This window comes from Balaenoptera acutorostrata, chromosome 14 (assembly GCF_949987535.1).
Source record: "Balaenoptera acutorostrata chromosome 14, mBalAcu1.1, whole genome shotgun sequence".
In the NCBI taxonomy this organism is placed as follows: domain Eukaryota; kingdom Metazoa; phylum Chordata; class Mammalia; order Artiodactyla; family Balaenopteridae; genus Balaenoptera; species Balaenoptera acutorostrata.
The window spans coordinates 7,431,037-7,458,162 of NC_080077.1; the positions used below are offsets into that span (position 1 = coordinate 7,431,037).

Here is a 27,126-nt window from a genome sequence, read left to right on the forward strand (position 1 = left end):
TATAAAATAAATAAGCTACAACAATATACTGTATGACACAGAGAATATAGCCAATATTTTACAATAACTATAAATGAAATGTAACCTTTAAAAATTGTGAATCACTATGTCATACATCTGAAACTTATATAATATTGTACATAAATTATACCTCAGTAAAAATTTTTTTTAATTTTTTAAAAAGTCGAGTTTTTTAAAAAAGAAATTTCTTCACAGTTTTATTGTTTCTAGCTACAAATACTTATCAATCCTCATTTATAAAAAATGTGTCCAGGCCAGCCCTTTGCCTCCTCTTTGCTGTTTTGTTTAACTGTGTTCTTTACACTTTTATTAATATAGCACATATATATCACTCATTTCTACTTGGTAAAGCAATGGTTATTTGAAAGCAAAGCTAACAAGTACTTCCAAATTTAACTCCATTATATTTTATGTTTCAAGATATCAAATCATACTATACTTTCTTACTATGAAAGGCAAAATGATATATACATGGTATCAGGGAGTAAGACTGGAGATAAAGATAATGAGTTTGTTTTGTAATATATTGAATTGGAGGTGCCTATGGGACATTCATGTAGAGATGTCTGTGGATAACTAATATATGAGTCTTGAGCTCAGGAGAGAAATCCAGAGATACCAATTTGGAAATTATCAGTATATACAAATGTTGTTTAATACCAGGAGAGTACACAAGAATATCCAAGAAAAGTGTGCAGAAGAGAGGCAAGGCAGGCCTAGGAAAGAATGCTATATTAACTAATACGTGCATCCACATGGTTTTGAGTCAGAGAAGTCAAAAACTTATGTAACAAAAAACTATTTTGTTAGCTTAGGGTTTAGGATTCTAAGAAGACTTTACAAAATGAATGTAGGGTAGCATTAGTGACCAAGGCCAGAGAACGTCTGCATATAATTTATAACTTAAAAGTAAGTGGGGGCTTCCCTGGTGGCGCAGTGGTTGAGAGTCTGCCTGCTAGTGCAGGGGACACGGGTTCGAGCCCTGGTCTGGGAAGATCCCACGTGCCACGGAGCAGCTGGGCCCGTGAGCCACAACTACTGAGCCTGCGCGTCTGGAGCCTGTGCCCCGTGACGGGAGGGGCCGCGATAGAGAAAGGCCCGCGCACCGCGATGAAGAGCGGTCCCCGCACCGCGATGAAGAGTGGCCCCCGCTTGCCGCAACTGGAGAAAGCCCTCGCACGAACCGAAGACCCAACACAGCCAAAAATAAAAAAATAAAATAAATAAAAAAAAAAGTAAGTGAACAGTGAAAAAGTATTACTTTCCTTATATAAATTATAAATGTTCTTCTAACCCATGATTTAAAGGTCCTAAGGGAAACAAAGGGTGAACTGAGAGGAGCTGGGATGACCTGAACAACACAGAAGACTGAGCTACGAACTTCAAGTCCAAATCTACGCTAAGTTTACCATGCAGCTAATAGTCAAAGCATGAAAATATCAAGAGATGAAGCTTCTGAGCCTTGATCTTTATTCCAACAATTAAAAGGACTTAAGGGGGGAAATGCCACAATCCCATTTTTCTGTATAAACAGAATCGAATTTTAGCAAGCTTAGAAACCTAGTTTTTGTAGATTATACACAAATATTGTGAAGCCTATCTTACAGCATAAAAAATGGTATATTACACAATTTTTTGAAATTCTGTATTCAAAATTTTGGTTCAGTCTTTGGACCTACAATGTGTGTAAAGGAAAGCAAATGGGGAAAGGAGGAAGACGGGACAAAGAAGCTATTTTTTTTTTTCCAAAACAAAAAACCAAGTTGGTTTTTTAAAAAAAAAACACACAAATGGAAATAGGTACATCATTAAAATGACATAATTTAAATTTAAAATAGACTTAAGCCCCAGTCTAGCTACTGTGCAAAAAGAAAATACCAATCTTTGTTTGTTTAGTTTTCTGTTAATACTAAATCCCTCTGCAATGAACAGAAAGTCAAATACAGAGTTTCTGTAAAGGAGAATGGATCAAAAGTATATAGAATGTTTTATACAAGTTCTAATTACAGTACTACGAAACTAGTTCATAATGACTTAAGTAAGACTAATGAACATCTGAGCTCCCAAGTGGCTATAAATTAAGTGGTACGACTTTGTAGTACTGTTAAAACAAACCTTCCAAGAAGTTACTGTTTCCTTTGGCCAATCACCAATAACTCCTGCCAAATCAGAGAAACATGAAAGGAAAAGAACAAAAAAATGTATAACGAAACTGAACGCAAACAAATGACAAGCAATATTGGTTCACTTGTTTAAACAGAATAAGACCGTCAACTGAATTCCCCACAATTCACACCTAGAAACAGCTCTTTAGAATATGTATAAAATGTATTTTTTATCAAGTCCTCGCAATTCTTACGTTCTTCCATACATGTATGTCAAATTCAAAACACTGGCCCTCCTGGATCTCTCAAACGAGGAAGCAGAAACAGGTGTCTGCACTCTACTTTAAACGTGAGATGACCTTTCGAGCAGTGACGCACCAGGCTCTCAATGTCAACAATCTGAAGGGACTTAGACATCTTCTAATTCAAGGTTCTCAAGCTTTAGCAAACATGAAGACTCACTCAGATTCCTGCTACAATGCAGATTCCTGGGCCCACTCCCAGTGTCTCGGATTCAACCTGGCCAGAATGACACCACATTTGGGAAAACACTGCTCTATTCAAACGCTGCTTTACCCATTTATGAGGTAAGGGCTTACAGAAATTGTCATCATCTTTACAACAACACTGTGACGGAGACTCCCGCAGAACATGGATGGTCAGACAGATGAGACATGTCGGGACCGGGACCCTAACCCACGTTTGTGTCATCAACCACCTTTACACCTGTCCAGCTGCTCACAGGGCAGGGCTGTCTGCCTAAGGAAAGGTTAAGATGCTGAGTGCCATAAAAGACAGATTACAGTGGGCTGACTGATACGTGGAAGCTCCAAATAAGACCAGGTACTTGACTGAATGCCTTGAAGAATGGGTTCATCTTAAATAAGGGTAGCAAGGAAGGCAAGAGAATATTTTAAGCCACAGAATAAACATACAAAAAGAGACAAAAGCAGAAAAGAAGAGAGTCTGGCTGGCATAGTGAGTCTACATGTAGATGGGTAGACTGGAAATATAAATTAGAACCTTGAAAGTCAGGCTGAGTTTGGATTAAAGAGCTGAAATATAGATTTAAGTCCACTCTAGTTCACAAAGAACATTTCTCTTACTATACAGATAGAATCTGATTTATAACCATTTTACCAGATCAATTTTATAGCAGTATTATATTAAAAAAAATAAAACTTGCTAATCTCACTATGTTAGCAAAAAATCACACACATTTACATACACACACACACCTTGAGATATTTGCTAATGATAAGGAGATTAATGTGTGTACATGTATATGCATACATGTGTGTATATGCACACATGTATATGCCAGATTACAGATTACTATCTCTGTAATCTGGCTCTTACAGTATTACATTACTCCTGCAAAATGGGGCTGATAATGATTACAAGGCAGATTCACCCTGAAAAGGGCTTTGGCCTGGGTGTCTTCATTCTTATTTAACCTACTTAAAACTATGAGATGAACTGGATTTACTTCCTTCTGCTAATTAAAAAGAACAAAAATTTAAGGATGAGATAGTTTGTCTCTTCTTAAACCAGCCTTAAGGAGAAACAGCTACACATGGGTAGCTACACATTATGGTCCAAAATTTATCAAAATCTTAATTGCTGTAGTTTGGTAGCTATTTACCATTATCTAAAAAATATGATCTGAAGTAACACCACAGTTAAATTCTGTTACTCATCAAAGTATGAAATCAATCCTGGTCAGTGAGTTAATTCAAGAGCTGAACTGGTACGTTACATCTGTCAGGATGTCACATAGCTGGTATTTTTTAGGTAATAAAGAGCTAACCATCTTTACCTAGATATCATAACATTGTTATATATTTAATATTTAGCACAGCTTCTAAAAGCAGAAGTTAACATTTTGAAAACAAAAATATCTTTAACATTCCCAGGGAAACAAAATCAGGAAAATGCAAAAGTCGAATAAAATAATTTTAAACACATCTAAAGTCCATCAGTACAAAGAAATAAAACATTGTGGGCAGTGGTGACCTCACCTTTGTCCTACATCCCTAGGCCCCCTCCTCAGGCCTCCCCTATCTCAGACAACCAGTACGATACATATTGTTTTGAACTTTCCCGTCTGTGGTTACCCACTTGCGTATCATGAAAGGAAATCACAATGAGTGACACAAGTCTTTCTGCAGAACTTCTCATGTTTATTTGCAGGAACTTCTCTAAAGTCTACTCCCAAAAGTGCGTTTGCTTGGGTCAAGGATATAACCAACCTCAGTCTGACTGTATTAACAGATTACTTCCACACTGGGATTGAGACAATTTACACTCACACCAGCCTTGTAAGAAAGCTGCCATCTCCTCATATCTTTGCTAGTATTTGATAATGCTCATCAGGGTGTAGTAAGTATTAGAAAGAAAACCACAGGCCCCAAATGGTGTCAGTCACATGCTAAAAGCCCATGATGGCAAACCTATATTTTATACGTTACTTCACTGCAGTTCCAACCTCTCCCAGAAATGTAGTTTTAATTGAACAGTCTAGAATTTTCGGGTCAATACCAATAAAGTAACCCATCAAGTAGGCCCTCTACAGTCCCCCAGAGGAAGAGGTAATCTGCATGATAAAACCCCTGCCATCCCTCCCCACTCCCATAAAAAAAGATGTCTGGTCAAAAAATAATCCTTTCTTTTTTTTTGCTAATAGCTCCCTTACTCCACCCTTTTTCCTATAAAATCCCTTCCATTTTTGCACAACCACTCAGAGCACCCTTCTAGTTGCTAGATGTAATGCTGCCTGATTCATGAATAAAGCCAATCAAATCTTCAAATTTACTTGGCTGAATTTTACTTTTTAACATAAGAAATATATTTGGGTTTTGTCCAGGTTCCTGACACAGAGCTCCTAAAACCCTTGGAATTTTCTGATAGAAGTGTCTTTTTTATTCATAAGGAGCCCCTATCAATCACACCTCAATTTACACTAATGAGGCAACTTAAGTGATAAACATAAGTAAAGTGTGTTCCTGAGTTCTGTGAGCAGTTCTCTCACGGGAACCCTCAATTTATTACCAGTTGGTCAGAAGGTTGCCTGGTACTAAATTTCCAATTATAAAAAATAAGCCTATAACAACAGTAGTTGGTTATTTTGAGCCTAGGATAATAAGAATACTTAAAGAATCATATCCATATAATAGCTCATGACAATGGCTACCATCACTAAAGACAACAGTGTTAGTGGTCACTCTACCCACAGAACCGTGAGCACGATAAAAGACGCTTTCATAACACTAAGCTTTGGGGTGGTTGTCACACAGCAACAGATAAGCAGAAAAACGAAAATATTATTGGTGATGTTAATTAAAAAGATGAGTTCAACTTTCACTGCAGTTCTAAAGTGAATCGTATGATTCAGGCAGCCTTTGCTTGTTGCAGAGAGAAAGAAATAATGCGTCAGTTCGTATTTCCTTGGAAAGCTTTTAAAATAAATCTGACCAATCTAATTAATTTTAAAAATCTCTTGAAAATACTGAGAGACCAATACACTATTATGATTGACAAATGAGTTTGAAATACTGGTCTCCCTGACTCAGCCTTCAGGCCGTAGCACAAATGTCACTTGTTCCAGAAGTCTTCCCAAGCCCAGGTCTGCTCAATCCCCTCCTGTGGGCACCCACAGAAGCCCCCCCTCTCTCCCCTCCACTCCAGCTCTACCACACAAGATGGGACTGCCTGCTCATCTCTGTGATTCCTACTGGAGACGAGCAAGGGCTTAGCGATCATCTAACGCAATACCCGCCTATGGAGTCACTGAAGTTCCGAGTCAATGGAAAGAATGAAGGAGAAATAAGGGAGGAATGGAAGGGAGGAAGGAAAAAGGGGATGCGAAGAGGAGGTAGAAGAAAGGAAAGAGAGGTAAAGGCAAAAAGAAAGGGAGGGAGGTGAGGAAAGAAAGACCCGGGGAAAAAGTAACTATGAGGGCAACATATAGAGTGAGAAGAAGGAAGGGAGCTAGGAAGAGCTACAAGAAACGGAAAAGCCGGACAGGACTGACCCAGGCTGCAGTCCCAGCTCCATACCTCGGTAACTATGTGACTCAAGACTCAGTGTCCTGAAAGGAGGGGCACCAATTAATAAGGGTACCGTCAATGATATAATTATTTAATTCTACTTTGAAATTTAAGGCAAGTAGTGAGAAAGAAACCTTTAGCTCACAATAATAATGACGACAGCTAGTAGTTACTGAACGTAAAACCCTCACAACACCGTAAGGCAGATTACCTCACAGATGAAGAAAACGAGACACGGAGGTGGCATATACAGAAGGCGGCAGAACCAGGATCGGAATCCAGGCAATCTGGCAACCAAGTCTGTGCTCCAGTCCACCACGCTCTGCTGCTGCAGCCAGCGAGTTCTCAAGCACTGTTTGTTCTACCAGCCCAACACAAGCAGGCCATCACCAGAACAGTAACATGGCCCACCTGCCCAACACGGTTGCTTCCTTTCCATCTTTTTTTGGTGTTCATGAACAAGAATGTTGACAAAAACAGTTCACCGGACAGCAAACATACTGCTTTCTAGTATATGCATGACTGGGACAGTTAAAACTACACGCCCTAGAAACTCTCTGTGTCACGTCCTCAACCATAAATTGAATAATGATATATAGAACCTACATGTCATTGGGTTATTACAATATTTAAAAGATAACTCTTTTGAGGAGCTAAGCGCAGTGCTTAGGTAAGCGCTCAAGAACTGTGAGTGATAACCGGGCAAATGTTGCTACAAATGATTCGGCAGCCATTAAAATGAACAGCACAGGTTATTCTATGGTACAGAAAGTTCATGAATCATTAAACGAAAAAGGAAGCCAGCTATAAAATAGTAAATATAGTATGATATCGTATCACAACACAAATATATGCACGTAAAGCGACTACAAGGCAAAGATGGTAAAAGCTGTTATTTCTGCATATTGGGTTTACGGGTATTTTTCTTTCTTTTTGTCAGTATTTTCTAAACTCCCTACGACAAACATGTAATCTTTTGCAATAAGAAAAAACATAAGTTATTAAGAACTTTGGTGCCCTAGGTCTGCTATTAGATAGCTACAAATCAAAAGGTTTATGAGCATTCTTTCTTCACCTGCAAAACGGCAGGAATTCACGTGGTCTCTGAGACCCCTTCCAGATCTAAAATTCTGTAATTTTATGCAATAAACAACTGAAAGAAGTTGAGGAGGAAAAGAAACAACCTTCCCTCTTCCTTCTATCTCTGACACAGCCCAGAAGGACAGCAGAGCTCAACAAGTATCCAGTGACGGGTTTTCTGACTGATTACTAAAGACGTACAGTCATGTCAAGTACCGCATTCAGAGACGCTTAACCCCTGCTGCTTGTACTGGGGAAAAAGTCCAAACTGAGGACCAGGAGAACTAGTTCTAAAATTAGTCCTGGGAGTTCCCTGGTGGTCCAGTGGTTAGGACTCTGCGTTCTCACTGCCGAGGGCCCAAGTTCAATCCCTGGTCAGGGAACTAAGATCCCACAAGCTGTGTGGCATGGCCAAAAAATAAAAATAAAAATAAAAATAGTACCTAAAATTAGTCCTGCCACTATCTCAAGCCTTCTGGCCTTAAGAAGTTGCTTTAAAACACTGGGCCTCACTTTCTCAATCTATAAAATGGGGGGACTGTGTTCTCAACTCTGGTTCTAAAATAGTATGAACAAGTGAAGACAAAGCAGATGTCCTATTGGCATCATCGCATTCCACCACCACGAAGCAAATATGTATTAACTAATATTGGTTCAGTAGATACTGCTTCAAAAGGAACTTCTGTAGGCATTTGAGAAATTTATTTGAGAAAATGGAAAAGGACTGATTTTAAAGATAATATATTGCAATGGAAAGCTATTACTTTCCAAAGGGGGCAAATGCAGACCATAGGTTAACATCCTACTACAAATATAGCTTTAAAAGAAAGTAAAAAAAAAATCATCTTCCCTGTGGGAAAGAAAGACTATTTATTACTTAGGAATTCCTCCTTGGATAAGACTTCACTCAAGCAAATAAGTACAATAAAGTCCATTTCTCTTACCCTTCTTCTTTCTTGAGGAAGGGCTATGATAGGGACACAGAATGAACTTGCCGGCATTAAACATGAGAGATCAATGTGTGGAAGAAATGTGTGGGAAAGGGAAAGAGAGGAAGAAAATGAGCTAAAGAAAGGGAGAAATGGAAATGAGTCTCTTTTCAGTAGGGAGAACATGTGATAAGGGGAAATTTCTCAGAGCAGACAAAGAATGATATCCCTATCTTGCACAGTAATAGGTAGATGAATTCTAGGAATCTATGAGATCAGTTTTAGGACAAGTGGTTTGTTGAATTTAACAGAGAAATTCTAAAACCGTAAGGCTTGAGTGACCTGAGGTTCCATGCCAGAAGGCAGGTACAAGGAAGCAGGTCAGCATGATTCAACTCCTCTGCCGCAGAACAGAACAGCTGTGACGTGCTCAGAGGAAGGAAGAAATGGAAACAGAGAACAGTCTGAGGAGCAGGAACAGTTTCCAGGAGCAGAACACTATCTGGGCTTTGGGATTCCAAACAGGAAGAAAAGTAAAACACAGATTCTGTGCATGATTATAAGGTGGGACACCATCCAGGCCCTGTGCTTAGTGGGAACGAGGGCCCCGTACATGAGGGCAGCATCATGGTCACGGGCAGAGCACAGGTCTCAGGCCGCCTAGGGAATCCTGGGGAAGAAAGCCTGGCCCTGCCTTTCCCAAACTGCCCAATACATCATGTCAGGAAGACAGAATCTAGAAGTTTCAGCCTAAGAGATTCAAAGAATAAAAGAAGGGCATCTATCCCGTACACCAGCAGCCATCCTGGACAGGCACGCTGATTCATCCACGTGTGTCCTCTTCCATGTCCTAAAAGGAATGCAAATGCCTCACACACTGACTTTAACAACTACTCAGGACAAACCTTTCTATCTCTGGAGAATTATTTTCTCTTTTATTAACAATATTGCTAATGGTGATAATTCAAAAATTTAAAAATAAAACTTTAAGGCAGCATAAAATCAAATTTAAAATAAGAGGAATAACTAACATTACTGTAGAAAAAGCATCTATCAATAGTTACATGTTACATAAAGATTATAAACCAAACGTGCCACGCCCTCTCAAATATATCTTTTTAAGTACAAGACTTACCTTTCAAATTAGCTCGACAGGTGGGCCTCCCTACATTATTCCTCTGGTGTTTGGTTGACAGGCGCTTCATCTGCCGAGGTGTGCTGGGGGGAGAGGTACCATAAAGGTTCTCTGTATTTGTTTCATCTGAAAAGTCCTCAGGATCAGACTCAGAATTCTTACAAGCTGAATCTCCCGATGTGTACTCTTGTCTATGGAGGACAACAAGTAGAGAAAATATTCAGTCATGTATGAAGGGAATTCAAATTTCAATTACTTAAAATTCCTTTTAAAAACTCTCCATAACACTCTTCTGTGGATATGTCTCTTCCTCAGCCTTGTAATCTTTCTCCTCTATCTGTACTGGGAGAAACTCACGAAGAGAACATAATGACCATGCTCCTGCTCTCACCACGAATAAAGAGAACTGACGTGCAGTTCCTGTTGCTTAGAGAATTCTTTCTAACATAAATGAGGTTTAAAACTAAACACTTAAGGATCAGGGAGAAAAAAGCAAAGGACTAGAAGATACAAATCAGCAGAACTAAGCATCACTTACGTGCTAGTTGGTGACAAGCTTAACTGCTGAGTGGGCAACTCTTGCCCTGACTTCGGAGTCCCACTGCTTTTGCTTTGCGAAGCACACACAACAGAAAGCACAACCTGAGCAGCAAAGCAGAGAGCACTGATGACATGTGGTAGATCAGGGTTTCTGTGTTCTCTGATAAACACTACAGTGCAGCACTCAGGTTAGGCAAGTTGAAAACTTCCCTAATATGGGAAAGGAAATAGTCAATCAAGTCCAGGAAGCACAGAGAGTCCCATACAGGATAAATCCAAGGAGAAACATGCCAACACACATATTAATCAAACTATCAAAAATTAAATTCAAAGAAAAAATGTTAAAAGCAGCAAGGGAAAAACAACAAATAACATGCAAGGGAATCGCCATAAGGTTAACAGCTGATCTTTCAGCAGAAACTCTGCAAGCCGGAAGCGAGTGGCAGGACATATTTAAACTGATGAAAGGGGAAAACCTACAACCAAGATTACTCTACCCAGCAAGAATCTCATTCAGATTCGACAGAGAAATTACAACCTTTAAGACAAGCAAAAGCTAAGAGAATTCAGCACCACCAAACCAGCTTTACAACAAATGCTAAAGGAACTTCTCTAGGCAGGAAACACAAGAGAAGGAAAAGACCTACAATAACAAACCCAAACAATTAAGAAAACGGTAATAGGAACACACATATTGATAACTACCTTAAATGTAAATGGATTAAATGCTCCAACCTAAAAACATAGACTGGTTGAATGGATAAAAAAACAAGACCCGTATATATGCTGTCTACAAGAGACCCACTTCAGACTTAGGGACACATACAGACAGAAAGTGAGGGGATGCAAAAAATATTCCATGCAAATGGAAATCAAAAGAAAGCCGGAGTAGCAATTCTCATATCAGACAAAATAGACTTTAAAATAAAGACGGTTACAAGAGACAAAGAAGGATGCTACATAATGATCAATCCAAGAAGAAGATATAACAACTGTAAATATTTATGCACCCAACATAGCACCTCAATACATAAGGCAAATGCTAACAGCCATAAAAGGGGAAATCGACAGTAACACAATCATAGTAGGGGACTTTAACACCCCACTTTCACCAATGGACAGATCATCCAAAATGAAAATAAATAAGGAAACACAAGCTTTAAATGATACATTAAACAAGATGGACTTAACCGATATTTATAGGACTTTCCACCCAAAAACAACAGAATACACTTTCTTCTCAAGTGCTCATGGAACATTCTCCAGGACAGATCATATCTTGGGTCACAAATCAAGCCTTGGTAAATTTAAGAAAATTGAAATCGTATCAAGTATCTTTTCGGACCACAACACTATAAGACTAGATATCAATTACAGGAAAAAATCTGTAAAAAATACAAGCACATGGAGGCTAAACAATACACTACTAAATAACCAAGAGATCACTGAAGAAATCAAAGAGGAAATCAAAAAATACCTAGAAACAAATGACAATGAAAACACAACGACCCAAAACCTATGGGATGCAGCAAAAGCAGTTCTAAGAGGGAAGTTTACAGCAATACAATCCTACCTCAAGAAACAGGAAACATCTCAAATAAACAACCTAACCTTACACTTAAAGCAATTAGAGAAAGAAGAACAAAAAACCCCTAAAGTTAGCAGAAGGAAAGAAATCATAAAGATCAGATCAGAAATAAATGAAAAAGAAATGAAGGAAATGATAGCAAAGATCAATAAAACTAAAAGCTGGTTTTTTGAGAAGATAAACAAAATTGAAAAACCTTTAGCCAGACTCATCAAGAGGGAGAAGACTCAAATCAATAGAATTAGAAATGAAAAAGGAGAAGTAACAACTGACACTGAAGAAATACAAATGCTCATGAGAGATCACTATAAGCAGCTATATATCAATAAAATGGACAACCTGGAAGAAATGGACAAATTCTTAGAAAAGCACAACCTTCCGAGACTGAACCGGGAAGAAATAGAAAGTATAAACAGACCAATCACAAGCAATGAAATTGAAACTCTGATTAAAAATCTTCCAACAAACAAAAGCCCAGGACCAGATGGCTTCACAGGTGAATTCTATCAAACATTTAAAGACTAGCTAACACCCATCCTCTCAAACTCTTCCAAAATATTGCAGAGGGAGGAACACTCCCAAACTCATTCTACAAGGCTACCATCACCCTGATACCAAAACCAGACAAAGATATCACAAAAAAAGAAAACTACAGGCCAATATCACTGACGAACATAGATGCAAAAATCCTCAACAAAATACTAGCAAACAGAATCCAACAGCACATTAAAAGGATCATACACCATGATCAAGTGGGGTTTATCCCAGGAATGCAAGGATTCTTCAGTATACACAAATCAATCAATGTGATGCACCATATTAACAAATTGAAGAATAAAAACCATATGATCAACTCAATAGATACAGAAAAAGCTTTTGACAAAATTCAACACCCATGTATGATTAAAAACCCTCCAGAAAGTAGGCACAGAGGGAACTTACCTCAACATAATAAAGGCTATATATGACAAACCCACAGCCAACATCATTCTCAATGGTGAAAAACTGAAACCATTTCCACTAAAATCAGGAAAAAGACAAGGTTGCCCGCTCTCACCACTATTATACAACATAGTTTTGGAAGTTTTAGCCACAGCAATCAGAGAAGAAAAAGAAATAAAAGGAATCCAAATCAGAAAAGAAGAAGTAAAACTGTCACTGTTTGCAGATGACATGATACTATACCCAGAGAATCCTAAAGATGCTACCAGAAAACTACTAGAGCTAATCAATGAATTTGTTAAAGTAGCAGGATACAAAATTAATGCACAGAAATCTCTTGCATTCCTATACACTAATGACGAAAAATCTGAAACAGAAATTAAGGAAACTCTCCCATTTACCATTGCAACAAGAAGAATAAAATACCTAGGAATAAACCTACCTAAGGAGACAAAAGACCTGTATGCAGAAAACTATAAGACACTGATGAAAAAAATCAAAGATGACACAAACAGATGGAGAGATATACCATGTTCTTGGATTGGAAGAATCAACATTGTGAAAATGACTGCACTACCCAAAGCAATCTACAGATTCAATGCAATCACTATCAAACTACCAATGGCATTTTTCACAGAACTAGAACAAAAAATTTCACTATTTGTATGGAAACACAAAAGACCCTGAATAGCCAAAGCAATGTGGAGAAAGAAAAATGGAGCTGGAGGAATCAGGCTCCCTGACTACAGACTATACTCCAAAGCTACCGCAATCAAGACAGTGTGGTATTGGAACAAAAACAGAAAGACAGATCAATGGAACAGGATAGAAAGCCCAGAGGTAAACCCACGCACATATGGTCACCTTATTTTTGACAAAAGGAGGCAAGAATATACAATGGAGAAAAGACAGCCTCTTCAATAAGTGATGCTGGGAAAACTGGACAGCTACATGTAAAAGAATGAAATTAGAACACTCCTTAACACCACACACAAAAATAACTCAAAATGGGTTAAAGACAGAAATGTAAGGCCAGACACTATAAAACTTAGAGGAAAACATAGGAAGAACACTCCATGACATAAATCACAGCAATATCCTTTTTGACCCACCTCCTAGAGAAATGGAAATAAAAACAAAAATAAACAAATGGAACCTAATGAAACTTAAAAGCTTTTGCACAGCAAAGGAAACCATAAACAAGACGAAACGACAACCCTCAGAATGGGAGAAAATATTTGCAAACGAAGCAACTGACAAAGGATTAATCTCCAAAATATATAAGCAGCTCATGCAGCTCAATGTCAAAAAAACAAACAACCCAATCCAAAAATGGGCAGAAGACCTAAACAGACATTTCTCCAAAGAAGATATACAGATTGCCAACAAACACATGAAAGGATGCTCAACATCACTAATCATTAGAGAAATGCAAATCAAAACTACAATGAGGTATCACCTCACACTGGTCAGAATGGCCATCATCAAAAAATCTACAAACAATAAATGCTGGAGAGGGTGTAGAGAAAAGGGAACCCTCTTGCACTGTTGGTGGGAATGTAAATTGATACACCCACTATGGAGAACAGTATGGAGGTTCCTTAAAAAACTAAAAATAGAACTACCATACGACCCAGCAATCCCACTACTGGGCATATACCCTGAGAAAACCATAATTCAAAAAGAGTCATGTACCACAATGTTCATTGAAGCTCTATTTACAATAGCCAGGACATGGAAGCAACCTAAATGTCCATCGACAGATGAATGGATAAAGAAGATGTGGCACATATATACAATGGAATATTACTCAGCCATAAAAAGGAATGAAATGGAGGTATTTGTAGTGAGGTGGATGGACCTAGAGACTGTCATACAGAGTGAAGTAAGTCAGAAAGAGAAAAACAAATACCGTATGCTAGCACATATATATGGAATCTAAAAAAAAAAAAAAAAAAGATTCTGAAGAACCTAGGGGCAGGACAGGAATAAAGACGCAGACATGGAGAATGGACTTGAGGACATGGGGAGGGGGAAGGGTAAGCTGGGATGAAGTGAGAGAGGGGCATGGACATATATACACTACCAAATGTAAAATAGATAGCTAGTGGGAAGCTGCTGCATAGCACAGGGAGATCAGCTTGGTGCTTTGTGACCATCTAGAGGGGTGGGATGGGGAGGGTGGGAGGGAGGGAGATGCAAGAGGGAGGGGATATGGGGATATATGTATACATATAGCTGATTCACTTTGTTATACAGCAGAAACTAACACAACATTGTTATGCAAATATACTCCAATAAAGTTGTTTAAAAAAAAAAAAAAAGCAGCCTGAGAAAAACAACTTAGTTTGGAAGCTTTAGCTAAGAAACAATACATAATGGGGGGGAGGGGTAGGAAGAGAAATCAAACTAAAGTTTATTCCTTTTTTTCCTTTTAAAAAAAACCATTTAGACACAAAATCTAGGAAAATAAATACTAGTGGTCAGCTCAAGAGAACTTGCATCATTTCAGTTAACTAACCGAAAGCATCCAAAACCTCATTCTGTATCAGCTCATGTGAGATGAGCTAATGTGGTCAGTTGACTGGTTCAGAATGTTCCCATGGATACCAATTATTTTGGATGGGGAAAGTAGTACAAGGTCTACATCAGCTGCCCTGAAACATTTTTCTTACTTGTGTTTGAAAACATACAAATGTGAAATGTCTTTCTGGTACTAAACTTCTGACAGTCACAGAAAACAATGTTGCATTCTTTTAACATAAAACTTTGCTCAAGTACCCTTCACTTGACATAGAATCCGGTCTAAGAAAAGCATGTCTTAAACTCAACCCAAGGGGGTTTAGTGTAGTTTTTAAATGAAACATGTGAACGACAAAAATTCAAATAACTTGGGGTTAAACAGTTCTGCTCTGACATAGTAGGTAAAACCACATGGTGCCTGAAATAGCTCATCTATAAAATGATGAAGTTGCATTAGATGAGCTTGAGAACATCGGTGGTTTTGCAAAAGCCCTAAAAAACAAACAAACACAATACTTCATTAAAAGTTCTTTAGCAAAGTCCTTAAACATAAAATATTTTATTCCCTATGAGTACAGTTGTCACCTGTGTGAAGTTGTCTCCTCCACCTCCACCTCCCCATTAACCTATTCTCTATTAAGTAATAATTAAAGGGAGGCTTTTGCTACTGTGGGAAAGGGAGGAGGGGTAGGCACAGGGGTTGGATTTTCTAAGTTTCTTTTTTAAAGAACTTATACACAATAGTTTGCTTGGCCTGCAGTATAAATTAAAAGGAGCTAAGCTAAGTCTGAGGTGGCACGGTTGGTGTATACTGTAAGAGCCAATTAATACTTAGCTGATCTTTACTATCGGCCGGTAGTTGAACATTTATCAGCCTACCTCCAGGTAAGCTGTTATCAAATCTCAAGTTTATCCAACATTCACTATGTAACTTTTGCATTGATTCAGAGTGTAGGGTCTTTACAAACCTAGCACGTCTTCATTATTTTTCAGTATGGACACTCAAACTTTTTTTTTAACTAAAATTCTTTTTTTTAAATGGAAGTAGACATTTTAAAACAAGATTTTCTATGGAAATGAACAGGAAACTATCCCCCCAACTAGACCTGAAGCTCCATGAAGGCAGGGACCTCATCTGTCTTGTTTACCACTGTTTCTCCAGTGTCCAGAACAGTGCCTGGTGCAGATGACATGCCCAATAACTGTCTGCTGAATAAATGGATTTGTAAGGTTAACAATTTTATCTTTGATACTTCAGACGTAATTATTATCTAAATTCTATTTTAATAAAATCACATTTAATAATTTGAAGAATGTAAATTTTTAAAGGCTACAAGAATTAAAGATAGGCTTCTGACAATAATGTTGTTTAAGTGATACTGTAACCCTAGGTGGTAACATGACTATTTACTGACCAAAACAATAGCAATGGAGTATGGTATAAGGAATAATGGTTCTGGAATCAGAATAACACGGGCTGAAATCCCTTCGTTCCCACACTTAATAGTAAGAATACAAGTTTTAATCAAATTATTATGTTTGCTTACAAACACTTTCATTTATTGGAAGCCTTATCCAATATCACTGGGACTTACGGTCAGGCAGTTAATTTTTCAAATACATATTAAAAGCATTAAAAATGAGACATGCAAATAAAAAATTTGAAACATCTGTGTTGGCTGTTACTTTGCTGGCCTCCCAGCATTCACATCCTTGTATAATCACCTCCTCTTGAATGTGGGTTGACCCTGTGACCTGCTTTAACCAATGCAATGCAGCAAAAGTGACTCTGGGTCAGTTCTGGGCCTAAGCCTTAAGAAGGCCACCTTTGTACTCCAGGGCATGCGAGCCACCATGTAAGAAATCCAACTACCCTGAGACTGCCATGGTCTTCAAAGCCTAACTAGCCAGGTGGAGAGGCTGCATGAAGGAGAAACCAGATAGGTCAAAGTCTTGCTAAGCTCCCATCCCAGCTGACAGCCAGTGCCAACTTGCTGGTGTGCGAGTGAGGCTATTTTGGACCTTACAGCTGTCCCTGAGCCCAAGCCAACACCATGAAAAGCAGAAGAACCACTCAATACCGTAACAGATAATAAATGGTTTTTACTTTAAGCCATTAAGCTTTGGTGTGGTTTGTTAAATTACAATAGATAACTGACACACATACAAAACTTAAACATTTTATTTTTCCTTTAAGCCCACGAATGGGTTTAAATCTGCCACGACTCTGACGAGGCCACAGACTTGTCTTTTCGTGGGAGTCCCTGAGAAGAGTCACGAGTCAACTTTGTCACATACACCACAACCAAAGCGCTGCATCTGCCATCCCCACTCTCTAGTTCTTTAAAACGGAACAAGAATTTAAAGATTTTCAGAGGGTAATTTTTCTGGATTACCTAAACGTCAACAGTTCTCTCCTATCCCTAATTTGATGGTAAGTTTCTTTTCATGACCTATCTTGAGACTTTCCAAAGCATTCCAAATTAGTTTATACAGAAACTACAATTCTCTTTTGCATTCACATCTCATATGTCTGCATAATAGTTTACTAAATTCTGCAATTACAATTAAAGCATACAATAGACCTAAAAAGATTTAGGAACAAACCAGGAACTCTTGATAAGCATATAGTTCAATTGATGGGAACAGAAAACCACAGGCATTCTAGAGAGAGCCTATCAGTCATAAGCATTCATGATGCTGTGAGCGTCAGTCAATATGTCTTACAGAAGAAATGGATAGGGTTAGGTCTTAGAAAGGGTTAGATAGATGAGTGTATAAGGCCTGCCTGGCTTAGATCTTCTAGAAGTCTTTTATTTCACACAAAGATTTATACAAGGTATACTTTAGCAGTCCTGATGTAGGTCGAACAAAATAGAACACAAAGATAGAAAACATATATATATATATGAAGAAAAATTATCCCATATGGATAAACTTTACTCATCATTAGAAATAAAAATAATTATAAGCTATTTTAAAAATATTTTCAGATGAAGGCTTTCAGAAAATAAAATCATAAAATCATATAAACAAATATTACAAAATGCTTTAAAGACTTCATATTATTATTCTTCACTTCTGGTTAACCAGAAGATATCCAAAAAGAACAAGAACAAAAAAAAAAGAGAGAGAAAAGTTTTAGGTATTTAAAAACATATGAGTCATGCTATAGATAAAAGACAAATGTGATTATTTCTATTATTTCTGCAATTTTACTGCCAACAGTTGAGTATTTAAAAACAAGGGGACAGGGCTTCCCTGGTGGCACAGTGGTTAAGAATCCTCCTGCCAATGCAGGGGACAAGGGTTCGAGCCCTGGTCTGGGAAAATACCACATGCCGCGGAGCAACTAAGCCCGTGTGCCACAACTACTGAGCCTGCGCTCTAGAGCCCGCGAGCCACAACTACTGAGCCCGTGCACCTAGAGCCTGTGCTCCTCAACAAGAGAAGCCACTGCAATGAGAAGCCCACGTACCACAACGAAGAGTACCCCCACTTGCCGCAACTAGAGAAAGCCCGCGCGCAGCAACAAAGACCCAACGCAGCCAAAAATTTTTTAAAAATTAAAAAAACAATTAAAAAAATTTTTTTTAATAAAACAAAAAAACAAGGGGACAAAGAAAGACATTTTTAAGTGTGCTTTCTTATTTTTGCCAGTTCTAATGCCTCCAAAAAATGTGAGTATATCTATTGATATATCTTTATCCAAGCTTTGCAAATCAATACTAGATTGTATGTGTACAGATTAGCAAGGAGACAATCAAAAGGGAATAAAAACTCTTCTTAGGTGCACCTGGTTGTTCAGGAGTGGATGCAGGGAGCACTTCTTTCAATACAGGAAGTGAAAATAAGCACCACTTCTGTCTCATTGTGGATGCAATTTACAATGAAATGCCAACAAAAAAAGATTTAAAGAAAAGCAACATAAAATGATGATTCATTCAAAGGTGTTTTTAGGCTTAAGTAAAGAGAACTCTGGGACTAAGGCAGGGACATGTGAAAGATGAAAACCTGCGTCAAAGCTGGGAGGAAAAACAAACAAAGAGGCTTATTCCTATGCCAAGTGCACCTAAAACATTTACGAGTTTAAAGAGAAACAAGACGAATGTTTAAAACTTTAAAGATAGCAAAAAAGGGCTTCCCTGGTGGCGCAGTGGTTGAGAACCTGCCTGCCAATGCAGGGGACACGGGTTCGAGCCCTGGTCTGGGAAGATCCCACATGCCGCGGAGCAACTAGGCCCGTGAGCTACAATTACTGAGCCTGTGCGTCTGGAGCCTGTGCTCCGCTACAAGGGAGGCCGCGATAGTGAGAGGCCCGCGCACCGCGATGAAGAGTGGTCCCCGCTTGCCGCAACTGGAGAAAGCCCTCGCACAGAAACGAAGACCCAACACAGCCATAAATAAATAAATAAATAAAAATTAAAAAAAAAAAAAAAAAAAAAAAGATAGCAAAAAAGAATTATGATCTCCCTCTACTTTCTCTTTCTTATAAGTGAGAACATTTTAAAAATCCCCTTATTCTAATTTGAATTTATATCTGGAAAAAGTATTTTATGTCATTACTTCCCATGTAATTCTCAGAAATCGAGTAACTGAAGAGCCACTTTCTGTAGGAAACAGATGAGTTGTCTGAATCGCCTTAACTTATCTTTTTTCTAATTTAAATTTTAAAAAGTTCCTATAAATATGCTCTATGACACACAAATACTTCCAAAAGATGAACTCCAACTGTTGAGGGATAAATCGAGGAAGAAATACAAGCGTATGAGATACTCTCCCAGGGTTTTCAGTGAAGAAAAATGGAAAGAAAAGTGGGAAAAGCAATTAGGACAATTTGGACATTAAATGTCTCACCTCTGCTTTGACACTAGCACAGAAAGAGCTCATTTATGTGGAGACCAGATCTTGGTTTCCAATACCACGCATCAACAAAAGAACAAGGACTTCTTGGAGAAATGGCTGATTCCAGGACTGGGGCAAGGAAGATGTAATACGAGCTTGAAGTATCTTGTAAGTGCAGCAAGTGAGGAAGTGTTCAAAAAACAAAAAACCAATGGGATCATGTTAAAAGGACACAGGAGCAACCGAAAGAGCTCCCACTGGCCAAAGCTGGAACAATCTGAGCAAGAAAATAAATGACAAAGCACTGGATTCTAATCATGAATCCATGAGTCCATATGGATATAAATAATTACTATACAAATAACCAGGAGAAGCGACAAATCTGTACAGAAAAAACCAAACAATTTATGTAGCCAAGTGACCAAAGCTAACATCACCGGTGACAAGTCATGTTGAGAGCACGAGCTCCTGATCTGATGAGAAGGGCACTTCGCCTCTATGGTCATCTTCCCAAAACCCATAACGCCAGCCAAACCATGATAAAAACACCAGACAAACCCACACTGAGGAACAGTGTGTAAAATACCTGACTGGCACTCCTTAAAACTGTTCAAGTCATCAAAAACAAACAGAGTCTGAGAAACTGTAACAGCCAAGACACGGATAAGGAGACATGATGACTAAATATAATGTGGTGTCCTGGACGGGATCTGGGAAGAAGAAAAGAACATTAGGAAAAATGAATGAAATTGGAATAAAGTACAGAGTTTAAGTAAATAATAATGTGCCAATATTGGATCATTGGTTGTAACAAATATACACTGTAATGTAAAATTTAACAATAGAAGAAACTGGACACAGGATATATGGGAATTCTCTGTACTATCTCCAACTGTCGCTAAATCTAAACTATTCTAAAATAAAAAATTTATTTAAAAATTAATTAATATAATGACATTATATGGAACAGTTCCATGACAATGCTGAAGAAATTTGGGTTACTGTACAGGTATAAAAAACTAAGAGCCAGGACTAAATGAAAAATGTAACGTTAATTATAAAATTAAGCCATTCTTTATCAGTATGACCAAGATTGTGGTTGTAAAACAATTTTTAAATGGTAGGTGAGGAAATGCCATTTAAAACAGTGACTTCCTAAACTGGGATATGCATCAGATTTCTATTTACGTTTTTCATCAGCTATATAATTTGTCACACAGTAATGAACAATTTTCATCATAACAGTGTAACTACTACCTTACATACCGAATACCAACCATCTGCCAGACACTAAACATCCGACGTAATCTCATTTACTCCTCATGGATTAAGGACTGTGGCACCATTTTAGGAAAGGATACTTTGCCCAGAAGGCCCATCCTCATTGATTATGAGAATTATCACAGTCTCATCATCAAATACCTATCGCTCAATTAGGCAATCTACAAATGCTATGCCATTTGGTCTTCCCAACACCACTGCAAGTACTATCACAATCCCTATGTTGCAGAATAGGAAAAGGAGTTGCAAAGGTAACTTGTCTGCTCCCTGCGAAGTGTCTGCGCAGAACTGGAGCCCTGGTCTGATCCCAAGGCCCAGGACCCTCCCAACTTCAGCCCAGCCCTCACTCCTAGGTCACTGGGATGTCTGCCTTCTCCCAAAGGCAGGCACAGAGGAGTACCTCCCCTGTGGAAGGAGGTCCCTACTGGCTGGAGAAAAAGCCTGGGGACAGTTCAGGGACAGAGTTCTCTGGTCAGCTCTGGGGCTCCCTTCTTTGGTGAAGTCTTTTAGCCACTCTAGGTCTATACTTCCTCACCTGTCAGCCTAGGTAAGACGTTGAGTCTGAACTCCAGCCTAGGGAGACACAGCGTGCTTGATACAAATGAGAGGGGGAAAAGTGAGAGTTTTGTTTGGCCCGCTTATGTCTGCATATCAAATAAAAGGTGTAACTCAACTCCACTCTCCCTCAGGTAGCTTCCTACCGCCCCTAACAAGTATAGGAACCACACCCTGTCTTCCCTGGAACACCAAAGTACTATTCCTCTAACAGAGGACTCAACAGACCAGGCTGGTGTTTCTGTTTCATGTAAATCTGTGTGTGTTTAATACTAAAAAAGTGTAAAACTACACACTAGAGGGAAAGAAGAACAGGTCTTTTAAATTAGAGGCCAGTTATTTGGAATTAACAACAATTAACTTTGTTTGAGAATGGATTTTGTGTAAGAGATAGAAAATGATATAAAATTTTTATATGTATGTTATTTTATTTCATTCCCTTTCAGTTTTTTGTTTCTTGGGTCTCTATTCCAATGATTTATTTATTTACAGTTGAAAACACATATTAACTGTTTCATACTGCACTATGTGTGCATGTGCGTCAACTACACCATTAGACCTTCACTTCATTCACCATCAGCCCTACTGGGCAAGCGCTGTGCTAGGAGTTGAGAAAATATACAATAGTGAACAAGACAATCACCACTCCTTCCCTCTTGAAGTTTTCGACCTATAGAAAGAACTAGGTATTTAGCATCTAAGTACACACACAAAAGTCTTTAAAGTGCAGTTCTTCATTATTCTGTGAAGGAAGATTACAAAGCATACGAGCAGACAGGATCTAGCCTGGAGAACCCACAGGGTGATAACAAGGACTACATCTCCAAAGAAGGAACACTTAAACGGAAACTCAGAAGCTCTGAAGGCACTGACCAGAAGAGGGAGGGGGAAAGTGGCTGAGACAGAAGAGCCCACAGCTCATTTGAGCAACAAAAAGGACATGATGGCCTAGAGTAGAGGGCAGACCAAACAAGAGCACCCAAAGGGGCAGGCAGTCATCAGATTACGCTAAATCAGATTCATCCTAAAAAAAAGGTGCAGCCACAAAGAGCATTAAGTAGGGGAAGGGCATGAGTGAACTGAACTTTCTCGTCAAAGTATTTCCCATATCACCTTACACTAGCAGACAGGCATAAAGATATAACACACAAGGCTTCTCAACTATTCAATCTTAAAGTCAATCTAAACAACTATTCTGTCTACACTAGTCCAACAAGCAAGACCAATTCACCTGCCAGGAGCCACAGAGGAGGAAAAAAAAACAACAACAAGAACTGTTCACTTGAGAGGAGTTATGAAATCCTTAAAAATGGCAAGTTAACATCTAAGAAATAAAACACTATTCAACATCAAAGATGTAATTAAAGACACAGACAAAAAGTTTGTCTCATGAAAAATGTAACTTTCTTCTAACTAAAAACTATATAAACTGGGGGAAATAATTTTAACAGACCTAAAAATATTTTAGAAAAAAGCTCCTATTTTTAATTTTATAGTTTTCTTCACTAAGAAGAACATAATTGGTAACTGCGGTTGAATACATAAGGCTAATGTGAAATTAACTGGAAATGTCAGGCCTGAAGGCCCATGAGTATATAAATACCACTCACAGTTTCCGAAAAGAAGTATCTCACAGTATATAATTAAATGCAACATGTACAAAATATAGGGAATGTAAAAAATAAAGTATCAAAACTATATTACTTTATATCTCCATCATAGAGACTATGAGTCCTTTGAAACTGAATGTAAATTTTAATCACATCCATTTTTGGAGTCAAGAGTCCATAGTTTTATCAGATTCTCAAATGTAGTCTACGACCCAAAAAGGGTTAAGAAGCATGGACCTAGACAATATTTACCACATTCAGCAGGGTTCTCCTTTCAAAATATCTCATCCTGACATATACTAAACAGACATTCAAAGGATAAAGGTATCAGATGCATAAGTAATTCAAATCAATACTCAAGCTACAAGGTTGCTTCCACCCGCACTAGGCAAGAATAACAGCCCCCCTCCAGACCACACACACTGGCTTTGCCCAAAGCTGACTTCTAAATCACATCAATGTCAAGTTAACCAAATAAGACAGCAATTTTCAATCTTTTGTGACACTCTGTTGTTTTACGTTTGGAATGACACTGTCCTCCATGCTTCTTGTAAAAGTGGTTAATTAAAATAAATTAACATTTAATTTAACAGCCCAATTAATTTAGGAATAATTAGAAAAATCCTTAAATAAATGGTTCATAATCAAGGCTACAACTAAATACAATAAAGGCAAAGCCTCTAGGAAAAAAAATTTAAGCAAACATGGAACACAATGGTTTGGTGAATGAGGTAAAAGGAGAATGTTTCATATAATACAATACTAGAGACGTGAACGCAGAAGAAAAAAATTACAAGAATAAAGTCATTGGGACTTCCTTGGTGGCACAGCAGTTAAGAATCCACCTGCCAATGCAGGGGACACGGGTTCGAGCCCTGGTCCGGGAAGATCCCACATGCCACAGAGCAACTAAGCCCGTGCACCACAACTACTGAGCCTGCGCTCTAGAGCCCGCGAGCCACAACTACTGAGCCTGCACTCTAGAGCCCGCGAGCCACAACTACTGGAGCCTGCGATCCACAACTACTAAAGCCCATGCACTTAGAGCCCGTGCTCCACAACGAGAAGCCACTGCAATGAGAAGCCCGTGCACCGCAACGAAGGGTAGCCCCTACTCGCCTCAACTAGAGAAAGCCCGTGCGCAGCAACGAAGACCCAACGCAGCCAAAAATAAAGAAATAAATTTATTTTAACAAAAAAAGAATAAAGTTATTTATAAAACTGGCATACAAGGGTAGAAACCATGGAAGAACAAGAGATTTAAGCAGTGATTTTCCAGTGATAATTTTGGGTTTATCTTTCTTGAGGCTCATTGAACTGTTTGAATCTATGGGTGTATAGCTTGTTCATCAAATGTGAAACATTTACAGCCATATTCCTTAAAATATTTTTTTCAGTTTCCCCCCCTTGCTTTCCTCTTTCAGGAACTCCAATTACAGATATGCTGAGGGCCTGATATTATCCCATATGTCGCTGATGTTCTATACATTTTTTTCTGGTCGGTGTACTCTCTGTACTACATTTTGCATAGTTTCTGTTGCTATGTCAACAAGTTCAAAATTTTTTCTACAGTGTCTACTCTGTTGATAATCCCAACCAGTAGTGTATCGGGCTTCCCTGGTGGCGCAGTGGTTGAGAGTCTGCCTGCTAATGCAGGGGACACGGGTTCGCGCCCTGGTCTGGGAAGATCCCACATGCCGCGGAGCAACTAGGCGCGTGAGCCACAACTACTGAGCCTGCGCGTCTGGAGCCTGTGCTCCGCAACAAGAGAGGCCGTGACAGTGAGAGGCCCGCGCACCGCGATGAAGAGTGGTCCCCGCTCGCCGCAACTAGAGAAAGCCCTAGCACAGAAACGAAGACCCAACATAGCAATCAATCCATCAATCAATCAATCAATAAAAAAATAAATCTTTAAAAAAAAAAAAAAAAGAAAGAGCTGTGTATCACTAGGTTCACTGCAGTGCTATCGAGGACAGCAAGAAACTGGTAATAACTTAAACGGTTTATAACATAACCATAAAATGGAATTATAGAGCCATTTTTAAATGATGTTTTAATATTTTTACTAACATGGCAAACGCTCACAATATGCTCAGATAATATATCATGCCCACCTCAGTCTAGAGGGACCTCTTCTCACCCCTGTATAATTTACTTGGCAATTAATCATTCTTTTGATATCTTTTACTGCTATAATAAACTATTATTTAAATCATTCACCACATCCTTTCACATTTATGCCTAAGGAGATAGCATATAAAATAGAGGACCACAGACTCTGAAGCATAACAAGGATGAATGTGTCCTGACTCCAGGTATTCTAAACTAATACATCTCTCCCTCTCTCCCACTCTCTCCCTCTCTCTCTCTGTCTGTCTCATTTATTTATTTTTTGGGCCGCACTGCACAGCACGCAGGATCCTAGTTCCCAGACCAGGGATTGAAACTGCGCCCCCTGCAGTGGAAGCGAGGAGTCCCAACCACTAGACCGCCAGGGAAGTCCCCTGAACTAATACATCTCTGAAAGACTCACTTTCTCCACCTGAAAAATGCACATCTATTTTACAAGTTCATTGTAATCATTATATAAAACATGTTATACTATTTGAATGATGGTACACAGGTAGATGATAGATGTATATTTATCACCACTTCTGCACCAGACCATGAATTATAAAGCTTCCATTTACCTTATCTCTTCTCCTTAACTAAATTATAAATTCCTTGAAGACAGGGCATGTTTTACGCTACACTTACACATAATACAAGTATTATGTATCTGCCTAGGAGAGTGTGAGAATATTCAGAAGACAAGTGCCATTTGAAATGACTGCAGTAGAAAAGAGAGGAAAGGGCAGTTGATACACAGGAACCAATCTACTCAAAGGCAAGAAGTTGAGAAAAAAGATGCCATGTTCAGGAACGGGAAAGATGTTCAGTGTGGATGAGGTCTATTTGGCCTGGACCTTAAGCTTAAAGGAGTTTCAAATTTAGCTACCGTTGAGTGGCAAATTTGTGTAGGGATGTACTGAAAGGTCTGCTCACAAACAGACTTTAAGTGAAATTCATGGCCTCCCTCCTACTTCTAGCTAAATCTAAGGGTAGGGAGATCTCCAACCCAGAAAGCTCCCTGGACCAGGGGGTAGGGGAGAGGGGAGGGGAGTTGTTATTTACTGGGCACAGTCTCCGTTTTGCAAGATGAAGAGTTCTGGAGATCTGCCACAGTGTGAATGAATATACTTAAACACTACTAAGCTGAACACCTAAAAATGATTACAATGGTAAAAAACAAACCCCCGCAAAACCCTGAGTGAATAAAAACACCCTGTGATACATTTACACAATGAAGTACTTTATAGTAACAAAAATAAAAGAACCACTATCACCCAAAACAACATAGGTGAATCTCATGAACATCATGTTGCATGAAAGATGTGAAATATCACTAAGTGTCAGGGCAATGAGGAGAGGAGGGTAGTGACCGTGCGGGGGGCAGAAGGGGTCTCTAGGATGCTGCTTTCTTCACACAGGTGATCTTTACAAGAGCAAGTTCACTTCTAGATAATTTATCATGCTACGCATTTCATATATATATTATACAAATGTCTGTGTTACATTATACAACAGCAAATATTACACAAAAATTTAAAATAAAAAAACCTGAGGGAAACTACCAGGTCTCACCTAATTGGTCAACTGGCCTCTCTTTCTCTTTCATCTTTGTATTATCAAATTCTGTTAAGTGCCTATATAGTTGCCTCTATGATATATAATTCAATATGTAAAATTCTGTACTTACAGAGGAACAGATTATACCTAAAATATATATAGGTATACTCTTTAATATTGCAATTCCATTTCCAGGATTTTATCCTAATAAAATATCTTGGATATACATAAAGACTGAGCCAAAAAGAATGTTC

General features: G+C 38.6%; 1 protein-coding gene across 3 annotated transcripts in view; it reads right to left on the bottom strand.

The window, feature by feature from the left end:
- Positions 1-27,126, bottom strand: part of MAP3K4 (mitogen-activated protein kinase kinase kinase 4) — a 109,901-nt gene that overhangs the window by 70,547 nt on the left and 12,228 nt on the right. For all 3 annotated transcript variants that reach the window (XM_057527996.1, XM_057527998.1, XM_057527995.1), the window contains exon 2: positions 9,320-9,510. In XM_057527996.1, the coding sequence (XP_057383979.1) occupies positions 9,320-9,510 (191 nt within the window). The remainder of the gene's footprint in view (positions 1-9,319; positions 9,511-27,126) is intronic.